General features: G+C 44.8%; 1 protein-coding gene across 1 annotated transcript in view; it reads left to right on the plus strand.

Annotated features, from left to right (window-relative positions):
• The window catches only part of LOC137291600 (uncharacterized), a 210,965-nt gene that overhangs the window by 170,579 nt on the left and 27,330 nt on the right, over positions 1–13,056 (plus strand). Inside the window, exons 3-5 of the mRNA XM_067822983.1 lie at positions 7,636–7,863; positions 10,212–10,355; positions 12,314–12,466. Coding sequence (XP_067679084.1) covers positions 7,636–7,863; positions 10,212–10,355; positions 12,314–12,466 — 525 coding nt within the window. The remainder of the gene's footprint in view (positions 1–7,635; positions 7,864–10,211; positions 10,356–12,313; positions 12,467–13,056) is intronic.

Here is a 13,056-nt window from a genome sequence, read left to right on the forward strand (position 1 = left end):
GCTCACGGAGCGAACGTAGTCAGACATCAACTCATCTACGAGAATAAAAAAGGCTATATAAAAGAACGTAGGCGACTGCTCAAGATAGCCACTTAAGGGTTACCTCCCCTTACTGTGAACCAATTAGACATTAGTTCTCTTAGGTGTAAACACGATGTCTACTGTAAGCGAGCTCAAGCGGGTCGCAAAACAGAGAGGTGTTATCGGGTATTCTCGAATGCGGAAGTCAGCATTGTTGAGATTACTAGGTTTAGAAGCCCCCCCTACGGTAAAACAATTAAAAGCTCAAGCAAAACAGCTTGGACACACGGGTTATTCAAACCTGGGGAGAGCCGGGTTAACCGCATTGTTATCACATGCCCCCGTAGCACGTCCCACTGTAAAACAACTGAAAGCCGAGGCACACGATTTGGGTTTAGGCGGGTATTCCCGTATGAGAAAACCACAGCTTTTAGAATTATTACGACAGAATAGAGCTATTGACCTACAGTTCGTGCGCACTAAGCACGCTGTAGGTAACTATTTGGGAAGTTGGCGCATGCACGTTGATAGAAACATAGACATTACAGATATCAAGCCTCTGATAGCTGATAAGGTCAACCAGGAACTAAATAATCTAGGAAGTATCAAGTTTCAGATCACAGTGAAAATGTCGCTCGATAAGCAGGTTGGGAGTACCACTGAGTATGTTCAGCCTTACTTCCGAGGCCAACAAGAGGTCGTCACACATGCAGAGACCATTGACGCATCAATCGATACAAGTTTTCAGCAGATACGAGAATACCTAGAACGCTACACACACTTAGGGTCCGGGTGGGCTGTAGATAAAATCGATAATGTCTATCTAGACATAGCTAAATACGTGCCGTTCAGAGGCGGGTCATACCTAGCCTTGCCTCCCTACTATAGAAACAAACATGCCATAGTAAACGTTAAGAATAGAGGAAACGATTGCCTGAGGTTAGCTATCAGGTCAGCCTTATTTCCAGCTGACACTAATCCGAACAGGCCTTCTAATTATCCTCAGGATGATGGGCTTAATTGGGATGGTATAGATGAACCAACCCCAATATCCCAGATCACTAAAGTAGAAAAACAGAATAATCTGGCTATAAATGTCTTTGGGCACGAAGGTAACACAACAATAGTACACAGGGTCAGCACGGTGAAGGATTGCCAAGTTATCAATATATTCATGATCCAGCGAGGTGACAAGTATCACTACACATGGATAAAACACTTTAGCAGGCTGTTGTATGACCAATCGGCACACAGAGAAAAGACCCACTTCTGTGAACGATGCCTACATGGCTTCACCCGAGCTGATTTATTAGAATCCCACCGGGATGATTGTCAAGGTGTGGGGCAGACGGCCATACGAGTCGACATGCCTAAGGAAGGTGAAAATATCCTAAAATTCAGTAACCAAAAGAACCAAATGTCTGTGCCTTATATCATATACGCCGACTTCGAAGCCTTAGTTGTGGGGGAATCCCCCACACACCCCAGTGCTGCCGCCGGCGAGGCTCCCAGTGGTAGCTTCACCCACAAGACACAAGAGCATAAAGCCTGTTCGTTTGGATACATTGTCGTCCGTTGTGACGGGGAAACGAAAGCTCCGGTAGTGTATAGGGGCCCTGACGCGGCTGAAAGGTTTCTAAAGTGTTTGCAGGAGGAAGAAAAAATTATTAGGAATGCATTGTATAGAATCGCTCCCATGCGTATGACCAGAGCCGACAGGCTAGCTCACGCTAGTAGCACTAACTGTCACGTGTGCGACTCACCACTTAACGGTGATTCGGTGAGAGATCACTGCCACATAACTGGTAAGTATAGAGGCGCCGCTCACAACGCGTGCAACCTCAAGCTTAAAATCAACCCTAAGACAATAAACATCCCCGTTGTCTTTCACAACTTGAGAGGGTACGACTCACACTTGATCATGCAGGCCATCGCGAAAATCGATGGTAATATAACGTGCATCCCCAACAACATGGAGAGATACATCTCCTTCAGCTTAAACGGACTTAGGTTCATTGACTCGTTTCAGTTCCTCCTGTCGTCACTCGACAGTCTGGTCAAGGCCAACAATACCTTCCCTATCACCGATCGATACACAGACGCCGAGACTAGACCCCTGCTTATGAGGAAGGGTGTGTACCCCTATGAGTACATGGATAGTTGGGCTAAGTTCACCGAGACCAGACTACCCCCTATTGACTGCTTTTATAGCAAGCTGAATGAGGCGCCCGTCTCACGAGATGATTACTCGCACGCGACTAACGTATGGAATAAACTGGGTTGTAAGAACCTGGGTGATTATCACGACCTGTACTTGAGGACAGATGTACTGCTGTTAGCCGACGTGTTTGAAACGTTTCGGCAGACATGTTTAAAGCAGTATAAACTCGACCCCGCATGGTATTACACCAGCCCAGGTCTGTCGTGGGACGCCTTGCTTAAAAAGACCGGAGTTAATTTGGAATTGCTCACAGATTACGACATGCACCTATTCATTGAGAAAGGTTTGCGAGGTGGGATTTCCATGGCATCCAAACGATACGCGAAAGCAAATAATCAATACGTGAAAGGTTACGATCCTAACAAACCAACCAATCACATTCTCTACCTCGACGCAAACAACCTGTACGGCTGGGCCATGAGTCAGTATCTACCTACAGGGGGATTCGAATGGGTACCCCACGTTGATGTTATGGGGGTCGCACCAGATTCGAACAAAGGTTATATCCTCGAGGTTGACTTAGAGTATCCCAAGGAATTACACACATCGCACAACAGCTATCCCCTTGCACCCGAACGTATGAGGGTTAATACAGACTGGATGTCTGAGTACCAACATAACTTGTCAGGTGGCCGTGTGACAGACGTTGAAAAACTCGTGCCTAACTTAATGAATAAGACCAAGTACATCGTTCACTATCGCAACCTACAGCTGTACCTGTCGTTGGGTATGAGGCTGACCAAAATACACAGGGTGCTCATGTTCGACCAGAGCCCATGGATGGAGCCCTACATCAGAATGAACACAGACCTACGAAAAAAAGCCACCAGTGATTTTGAGAAAAATCTCTACAAGCTCATGAATAACTCGGTGTTTGGTAAGACTATGGAAAACCTGAGGAAACGCGTAACCGTGAAGCTGGTTCGGTCGAGTGAGGAAGACAAGCTCAGGAGATTGATAGCCAGTCCGGCATTCAACCGTAATAAAATATTTACAGACAACCTGGTTGCCATACACATGAAGAAAAGTCACATAAAATTCAACCGGCCTGTTTACGTGGGGATGAGCATCCTCGATTTATCCAAACACCTGATGTACGACTTTTACTACAACGAGCTCAAGAAACAGTACGGCGACAGGTGTGAAGTGCTGTACACTGACACGGATTCCCTGCTGATGGAGATTCGAACCGAGGACGTGTACGAGGACATGAAAAAACACCTCGATTTATACGACACCAGCGACTACCCTAAGACCCATGCCATACACAGTACGGTAAATAAAAAGGTCCTAGGTAAGATGAAGGACGAGTGTGCTGGCACGCCCATAGCCGAGTACATAGGTTTGAGACCTAAGATGTACTCCATACTGAAAGCCGACAATAGTGAGATCCGGAAGGCTAAGGGGGTTAAGAAGTATGTGGTGAAACAACACATCAAACACGCCAGATTCAAGGAAGCCCTGTTCAAGACCCGTACCTTTAGACATAAAATGAACACACTTAGAAGTGATGGACATAAGATATACGGACTGACTATAAACAAGACGTCCCTGTCGCCTATGGACACGAAACGTTGGATAGCTATTGATGGGATAAACACATACGCGTATGGACATGAAAAAATTTGAGGCTATTTACTACAGCCCGCGTGGGTACTGGAAAGGAGCTAGCGCAGTAGATAAGCTAGCTAAAATAGCGCGAGTACCCCCGGAGGAAGCCAAAGCGTGGCTTGAAAAACAAGCCCTGTGGCAGATCTATTTGCCGGCACCACGCTACGTGCCTAGAAGGAGGTTCGGTATTAACATACCTAATAGCGTTCACCAGGCAGACCTACTGTTCCTACCCCACGACAAGAGGTACAAGTGTGCCTTAACCGTAGTTGATATAGCCAGTCGTTACAAGGAAGCCGAATCCTTGACCACGAAAGATTCGGCCCAGGTAGCCAGAGGATTCGAACGCATATACAAACGCAGCCCGCTGACGTGGCCAACAGAGCTGCAAGTTGACCCCGGACGGGAGTTCATGGGTGCCGTGTCACAACTGCTAGCCAAACACGATACAAAGGTCAGGCGTGGCACGGCCGGAGCCCATCGCAGCCAAGCCATAGTTGAGAGATTTAATAGGACTTTGGCTGAGCGCTTGTTCGGCTATCAGTATGCTAGGGAGATGGCCACCCCTGGAAAACGATCGACTGAATGGGTCACGAGGTTACCCAAGGTGGTGTCGGCAATCAACCATGAAGTCACCCGTCTCACCGGTAAGAAACCGGCAGACGCTATCAAACTAAAATCAATAGTTGCAGAGTCGGCCGCTCCATTGCGTGGGAAGGAGAAACAGATACCAGATAGGGCCCTAGTGAGGTATCTATACCAGCCGGGGGAACACGAGGGCGATAGCCGTAAGCGAGCCACCGATCCTATATGGTCAGTCAAAACTTACAACATAGATAAAGTGGATATGAAAGCCGACGAACCTAACTTGTACTACTTGAGGGATGGGCCGGGTAGGGGTTTTGTAAGAGAAGAATTATTGATCATACCGTACGGCACAGTGTTACCTCCTACCAAGGCACAGTAATTACCGCCAACTTTTTTATAGTAGGGGTAATAGTAGCAAGAGCTAATGGCCCAACCAAAGCCTTATTTACTAAATAAGGCTTTGTAGAGACATTTCTTGAAAGTGTTTTAAAACCCCCATTCCCTATACTACTCCTGAATGAACTCATTATTTATTTACAGCTGTTTCTTTTTAATCAGCGCCACTAAAAGAACTGTTTCAGTGGTCCCAAACATGATCTTAGGATCCAAACTCGAGGAATGGATATAACTCCATACAGACAATAGTTTAAACTTAGGTTGGTGCGCCAGATGCGTCTCCACTAGTCACCAAAGGTCCCTTGAGTGTTAAGACTGAGGAGAAGGAGATGCCACAATATGCTGTTATGCTGCAGGTGGGAGACAGAATGTCGCCCGGGGCAAACCAGCATGGATGAGTACTACACGTCAAGAAACACAGTCTGCTGGTAATGCTGTAGATGGAGTGACTGCTGCAGTTAACGAGACGTACTCAGTCCACACCAGAGTTAACGAAACGACAGCCTGGTGGAAGGTGGACCTAAAGACACCAGTACACTCACCACTGGTTAACGTCTACTTCAGAACAGACTGTAAGTATGTCACAGTTTTGCTGAAGCATGTGTTGTGTGATACAAAGGCTGCAAGGAAATCCCCGCTACATAAATCCACCTTGAATATTGGTGTGTCAGACTCACAGTAACCAAACAATACTTAACTCAATAAGCTGCCTTTACTGACTGCTGCTCTAGTTTTGATAGTACGACACAACATGGCGATAGTATGACATGGCAATACTAACACACAATATTTCAATAATGCAACACAACATTGTGATAGTATGACACAACATGACGATAGTACGACCAAACATGGCGAGAGTGTGATACAGGATAGCAATAGTACGACAAAGCATGGTGACAACACGATATGGCGATAGTACGACACATGTCGAAAGAACAACACAATATGGCTACAGAACAACACGACATGACCATAGTACAACTTAATTGTATGATACAACATTGTGATAGTACGACACAACATGACGATAGTACAACACGATACAGGGATAGTGCGACATGGCGATGATACCATTCAGAAATGTACGAAGTGGGGATAACATAAAGTGAGGATACGACACCATATAGTGATAAAACGCACAGGTGATATTGTGAAACCGTGGCGCGAGACAGTCACATACGTACGGCCTATTGGGTTGTACATATATGTTGAACACATTAACTAAATTAACAAATCATGTATACGTTGATACTAAATTTTCACAATGGCAATACAACCTAGTGTGACAGTATAAATTCACAGAGGAAGTATAATACAATACCACTGATTATATAAATATAGACAGTGTTGGTAATATTTGTCTCTCAGCTTCAATAATCGAAGTGGAAACGAGGTCAAGACGGGATCTGATCATCACCTAATACTGGTGTTTTGCTAACAGTCGAAATCAAACGCATTAAATTTATGTAACTACTTTAAATATATCTGCACACAGACCACCAGGTGTCCTCAGATTCGAAAACATTGTCCCCCGAACGCACCCGGGATGGGTATAAAAAAATCACACCATGTTTCACATGTGCAAATGACGAGTCAAGGTTCTCCTTGGACGTCAATGATAGTCGTCATCGTGTCTGTCGACGTCCTTGTGAACGCCAACAGCCACCTGCCATGATTCCACATGATCTGTTATGGTAACGGGAAGGACCGATCACTACATCAGCCAAGGGAGCGTCACTGTGGTCTGTTGCCGTGACCCTGCCGTTTCCACGCCGCCACTGACAAGAAGTCATTGACAGCGGAAGGACTTGACCATCTCCGGTATCACAAAATCCAAACTCTTCCACAGCCAGCGATGTCCCCCGATCTCTCCCTCATAGCGGATGTTTGGAGGTTGAGTGGAGGAGCGGCAAATCCATGTCAGGACTTGGCAGAACTGGGAGTGACACTCAAAGAGGATTCCTCAAGTTGACATGATTCACCTTATACTGTGTCAATCTTTTGCGAGATGATGGTACAGCAGGTTAATCTTCACACTTTATTTCTTACAGCGGGTGAAGATACTGCAAAACAATGCAACCTCTGTAAATAGCTTCTACATAACAAATTGAAGCTTTTACATTGCAAATGACATATTCCCCATGAACTGAATAATAGATAAACTTCCTTTGACCATTTAAATTACATGTAATAGGCAATACACTCATCAAAAGTCGTTTATGGCCGCTTCAAACCAGTATTTCGAACGTGTAGGTGCATACCAATTACGACATTACCCAGTTGCATTTAATATTATATTTCCTTATTACTAATCCATTTGCTACAGTTTACACCAATCTGATAAATGGGTTTACATATAAATGCTGTGAAACTGAAACCCATTCCTAAATTAATGAAAGCGAAAGTGACGGTGACACAATAATAAACAGGTACTGAACATATAGGATGGGTAAACTGTATTTCATACGTTTATATATTACCAAGAAACATCAGTGCGATCATTTGAATGCTTTACTTAATGCAAGCCATAGAGTTTGTCTCTTGTACATTCATTTGGGAGAAATGGCTCCCAAACTGAAACCCGATAAGACCACGCGGTCTGGCCAAGCTGGAGAGTTTCAAAACACTAACATGCAGAAAAGAAGAGTACGTAAAATGTGAATAAGAACAGAGATTGGGATAGGCAACAGAACAGACCTTATTGGGAATCTGAGAAGTCCGTGTCATCCCCTACCTTTTATAACTGTGTATATCAACGAATAACGCGATAGTATAACAGCACACGTTTTTTTCAGATAAGCGTCGACGTAATGGCCTTCACCTCTACACCTCCAGTACAAATTCATCTGATCCCAAAGAAGGAGATCCATGTCACACAGTTAGCGGAAACTCATATGGTACAGACATCCTGGATGTCCTGAATGTCATATGTCCTGGGACCTGGCGTTACCTGACTGTCTACACAGAGACTAATAATGATGGTCAGGGTGCTGTGTTGGACTTCGCTGAAGTGCAGGTGTGGGGTAAGTATATAAACAACACCAGACCAGCTAGACCACGGTAGCTAGACAATAATCAAGTGGCTACACAACCCAGTGGTTGAGAACATGGACAAGGAACGACGTGTGATGACAAACAGGTGTCTGATAATGATACAGTTTTCAATGTTATCACCCTCTGACAGAAATCCCAACTGCATATGGATCCACTTGTCGCTATCCTATATGAAACTAATCTGATAAACACTTCGGATGACAATAAGTCGGTTGGACTATAAACTAAACTAGTGAGCAAAAGAAGGTGAACACCCTTATGAATGATCGATAAAATCGAATCAAAACATCAATGTGTTTAAGTTATAGTACATTTAATGAAGCAAGCATTTGGGACAGTGTATCAACCGTGTCTATCAATATTCATGGAAATGTATATTTCGTTCTTTGCACAAAACTACCTCACATTCAAGTACAAAACATGCAGTCACAAATTAGAATACTTTATCTCAGACTGATTAGACAATTTTGCTCTGGTGAACCTGAGTGACCACACGTTGGACTCGAATCTGACGGTAACGGATCATTTTACCACAGCACCACGTTCACCCCAGTACCACGTTCACCCCCGTACCACGTTCACACCAGCACCACGTTCACCCCAGCACCACGTTCACCCCAGCTCCACGTTCACCCCAGTACCACGTTCACCCCAGTACCACGTTCACCCCAGCTCCACGTTCACCCCAGCACCACGTTCACCCCAGCTCCACGTTCACCCCAGCACCACGTTCACCCCAGCACCACGTTCACCCCAGCACCACGTTCACCCCAGCACCACGTTCACCCCAGTACCACGTTCACCCCAGTACCACGTTCACCCCAGCTCCACGTTCACCCCAGCACCACGTTCACCCCAGCTCCACGCTCACCCCAGCTCCACGTTCACCCCAGCACCACGTTCACCCCAGCACCACGCTCACCCCAGCACCACGTTCACCCCAGCACCACGTTCACCCCAGCACCACGTTCACCCCAGCACCACGTTCACCCCAGTACCACGTTCACCCCAGCTCCACGTTCACCCCAGCACCACGTTCACCCCAGTACCACGTTCACCCCAGCTCCACGTTCACCCCAGTACCACGTTCACCCTAGCGCAATTTCATCTCAAGTCGTTTCAACCGGGTTGTTTCACACTATGTAGAGGTTGTCTAAATAATATTATTATCAACTGTAAAAATTGTTCAATATCATTCATCTTTGTATACAGTCGAAACCGCATATTCAGATATTTTGAATAAATATATCAGTTCACAGTGGCAGTGTTGGATCGGGGGACGTCTAGCAAATACATAAATTCACCTACAATATATACTGAATGAAACTTTCAACAATTGGACATATATTTTTGTAGTTTATTACTTTAATGTACAACCAAACATAACTAACCTAAAATCCACCAAAGGAAAAATCCTCCTCTCATGACTTTCAAACCGCCTTGCCCAGATAGGAGAAAGACAGCAAATGAACAAACTTCGCACTTTCCAAATGCAACCAAATTCAACATCCAATCAAAATGCTGCACATCTTCAGCCAATGGAAACCAAGGACAAGACAGCAGGCCTGACATCATTTGCATAGGAGCTACTTTCAACCCATGACCCAGTGACTTTGAATACGTCATGGACTTGGGAAAACGTAAATCTTTTCACTGACAATTGCATTGTTGTTTAAGGTGTTATGAACTGATCCCAAACAGATAAATAGGACATGTTAAAATAGTCTATTTTTCCATAACACCTTTATAGATTGTGTATTTTATAATTGTTCTGTAATTGAAAGTAAAGGACTTCTTGTGTGAATGAGGCCAGTCTCTGTCAGTGAAAGGTTCTCTAAGTTTGAAATACCCACCAAACTATAGTAAATAAACACATGCATGTTGACATGATCGTTCAGCTGTTTCCGCACATCAACCATGTCGCCCTCCATGACACCATCACTCGTTATATGGTCTCCACATTCCATCTCCTTTTTGAGGCACATCACTGACACAATGAATATTCGATATTACTGTTCTATACTTCTAGTGGGTGTGGTAGCCTGGTGTTTAAAACGTTCAATCCTCATGCCTAAGACTCGGGTTAGATTCGACACATGGGCACAAAGTATAAGGCACATTTCTGCTGTCCCCTGTCGTGATATTGCCTGAATATTGCTGAAAGCAGCGTAAAACCAATTTAACTCACTCATTCTAATTGTTTTGCATTGAAAAGATGGTGTGCATAGCAAGCATCTTGCTAAACATAGGATTGTTGTGAATGTCGGCGGCCATACACTCATATTAGTACTAATCCAAATATTCCCATTTTGTTTAGCATGCGACCTTTGGTATTATGGAGCCAACTGTGACCAGTCCTGTACTGCACGTCACTGCAAGATGAACTCCGTCTGTGATGTTATACAGGGCGAGTGTGTCGGTGGGTGTGCGGCTGGATATCAGGGAACAGACTGTAGACAAGGTAATACTTTCACTCACTCACTCTAAGGCATATTTATTGGAACGAAGCCTCCCAGTCTCAAGTGAAATAACAGCGAGGGAGGGGCGAGAGCTATCCTACGATATGCCGCCTTTTTAAATAGTAACATGGAGAAATATATTTCCATCTCGCCCGATGGCCTCAGATTCACCGACAGTGCTCAGTTTCTCCTGTCGTCGCTCGGCCATTTGGTCAAGGTCAATGACGCAGCAAATCGACCTCTGCTGCTCAAAAAGGGCGTGTACCAGTAGGAGTACATGGACGATTGGTCGAAGTTCAACAAGACGACATTGCCTCCCATCGACTGCATTAACCGACTCCGCTTTGTCCAAGGACGAGTACGAGTACGCCCAGAACGTGTGGGTAAAACTGGGCTGTCATACCATAGACGATTGTCATGACCTGTACTTAAGAACAGACGTGGTCCTGCTGGATGACGTGTTCGAGACGTTCAGAACGACGTGTCTGAAACAGTACGAGCTCGACCCCATGTGCTATTACACCAGCACCGGTCTTTCGTGGGATGCGCTCTTGAAGAAAACGGGTGCCAAACTGGAACTGTTCACTGATTATGACATGCACCTGTTCATCGAGAAAGGCATGCGCGGTGGGACTTTCATGGTCTCAGCGGTATGCTAAAGCCAACAACCCCAACGTGGAAGGCTATCACCAGAGTCACCGTCCTAACCACCTCCTCTATTTCGACACTAAAAACCTGTGAGGCTGGGTCATGTCATGTCAATCTCCACCCACCGGGGATTATTGTGCTTCAATGATGAGATCGATCTCATGAGCATCGCGCCGAATACGAGCAAAGGCTACATCATAGTCTTTAAGTCTTCTCGTATTAAGTCTTCTGTTCCCTTGATAATCGTGGCATGTCGCTACTGTCGAACAGTGAATGATTCTGTCCAAGAGTGTCCGTCGTAGTCGCTCTCGGGGGGTAGTTCAGGATGGTGGACAAGAGTAAGGGAGGACATGAGTCGGTGTTAGAGATGAAGACAGCAACATCCATGTTTTATTACTGTTTGGTCGAAGGATGGTCAAAATGGTAAATACAGTGGTAAACATGTGACAAAACGCACATCGGGACTGAGTGGCCAATGATCCCGATGTGGAGACCCCCTCTGTCACTTAGACACATATTAGAAGTCCGACGGCGATTCTTCATCGTCGACGTAGTCGTAGTCGTAGGTGGGGTGACGGCCTTGGCCGACACCCACGACTAGACGCACAATCCGTCCACTTCTGTCGATGATCTAGTCTCCATGGTTGGTCTTGCTGGTTGGTCTCGCTGGATGGTCTGCCGACTGACCATATCAGTCAGGTTTTTATACACAGGACCATTACGCCACATTGTGCAAGGTCACTGGCCCGTGCACATGTACATACGTAAGATTCGCCGACGTAGGGAGGTGTGAATTGACAAGTAGTGATAGCGTTTGAGAATTAAGGGTTCTGCCCGGAGGGGGGTTTATGATAAGAGGGGATACAATGAATGTTTGCCGAATACATTACATAGACAAAGGGGATAGAATTTCGGTGCACTTTGGACTTATATTGAAACAAATAGATCGTTTGAATACATGAAGTTTTAAGGAAACTTATTGAAATGATTTAGTCTATGACAATTCGGTGCATGTTCGGTAGCTCTTTTATAGTGATGACACCGCGGGGTGCACATGGATTGTCATTTTCTTGAAATAAGCAGAAAAACCTCGTCCCGTCATTAATTTAGTAACTGCGGTTTTTTTTTGTATCAAATACAGAATCTTAAACCAAATTTTCTTGAATATTGGCTACGAAACAGGTCTAGCTAACCTATTAAAGGTGAAAAAATAATTAAAAGTAAGATCAAAATTAAATCTGGCAAAACGTTTGGTACGGTGACTTTTCTGCGGCAGTGCAGTATATGAGTATATTATTTTCATTATAATCAGTATCCAGAACATGCAGCACTGGGTATTACGGAGTCAACTGTGGTCAGTCCTGTGCTTTACGTCAATGCAAGATGGAGTCTAGCTGTGATGGGACACTTGGACAGTGTGTCGGTGGATGTGCGGCTGGATATCTAGGAACAGATTGTACTCAAGGTAATGCTTGCAATATATCACTTTACCCACGTAACTGTTATAGTGTCTACTTCAGGACCGCCATGTCCAAATATTTCTACAGACCAAAAACTATGTAGCCAGGCTATATGATATTTAGTTATTATTATTCAATCTGCAATCTTGATCTTTATCACTATCGCAGGGTACATTGTTTTGTCAGATACCTTGTTCCTCGTTGTCACTTCCATTAATTACTATATATGGCATTTATGGCCTTATTCGTCACCCCCCTTGGCTGTTTCTGTCATCACATCAACTGTAGAAGGAAGTGCTATGTTTCTCTATCTGTCCATTGTTGAATCTTTGCCTGTCTATTGTTGTCAAAAACTATATATATGTATGCTCACATCTATACTGTAGATGTGAGTGTGGAGACCGGCATTCCGACAGTCTGCAGGAAAGCCCCTAGGGTTGAGCTGGAAATCCGCTCACCTCATTCATGTATACCTGTTTGTCATGTCTTGTGAAACCAACTAAAGACGTTTGAACTAAACTATGCCTTCGTCTTCATCAACATATTCATTTGTCTTCGTCAACATAGTGCTCTTCATCAAAATCAAGAGCTAATT

Source organism: Haliotis asinina, chromosome 7, assembly GCF_037392515.1.
Source record: "Haliotis asinina isolate JCU_RB_2024 chromosome 7, JCU_Hal_asi_v2, whole genome shotgun sequence".
Classification (NCBI taxonomy): domain Eukaryota; kingdom Metazoa; phylum Mollusca; class Gastropoda; order Lepetellida; family Haliotidae; genus Haliotis; species Haliotis asinina.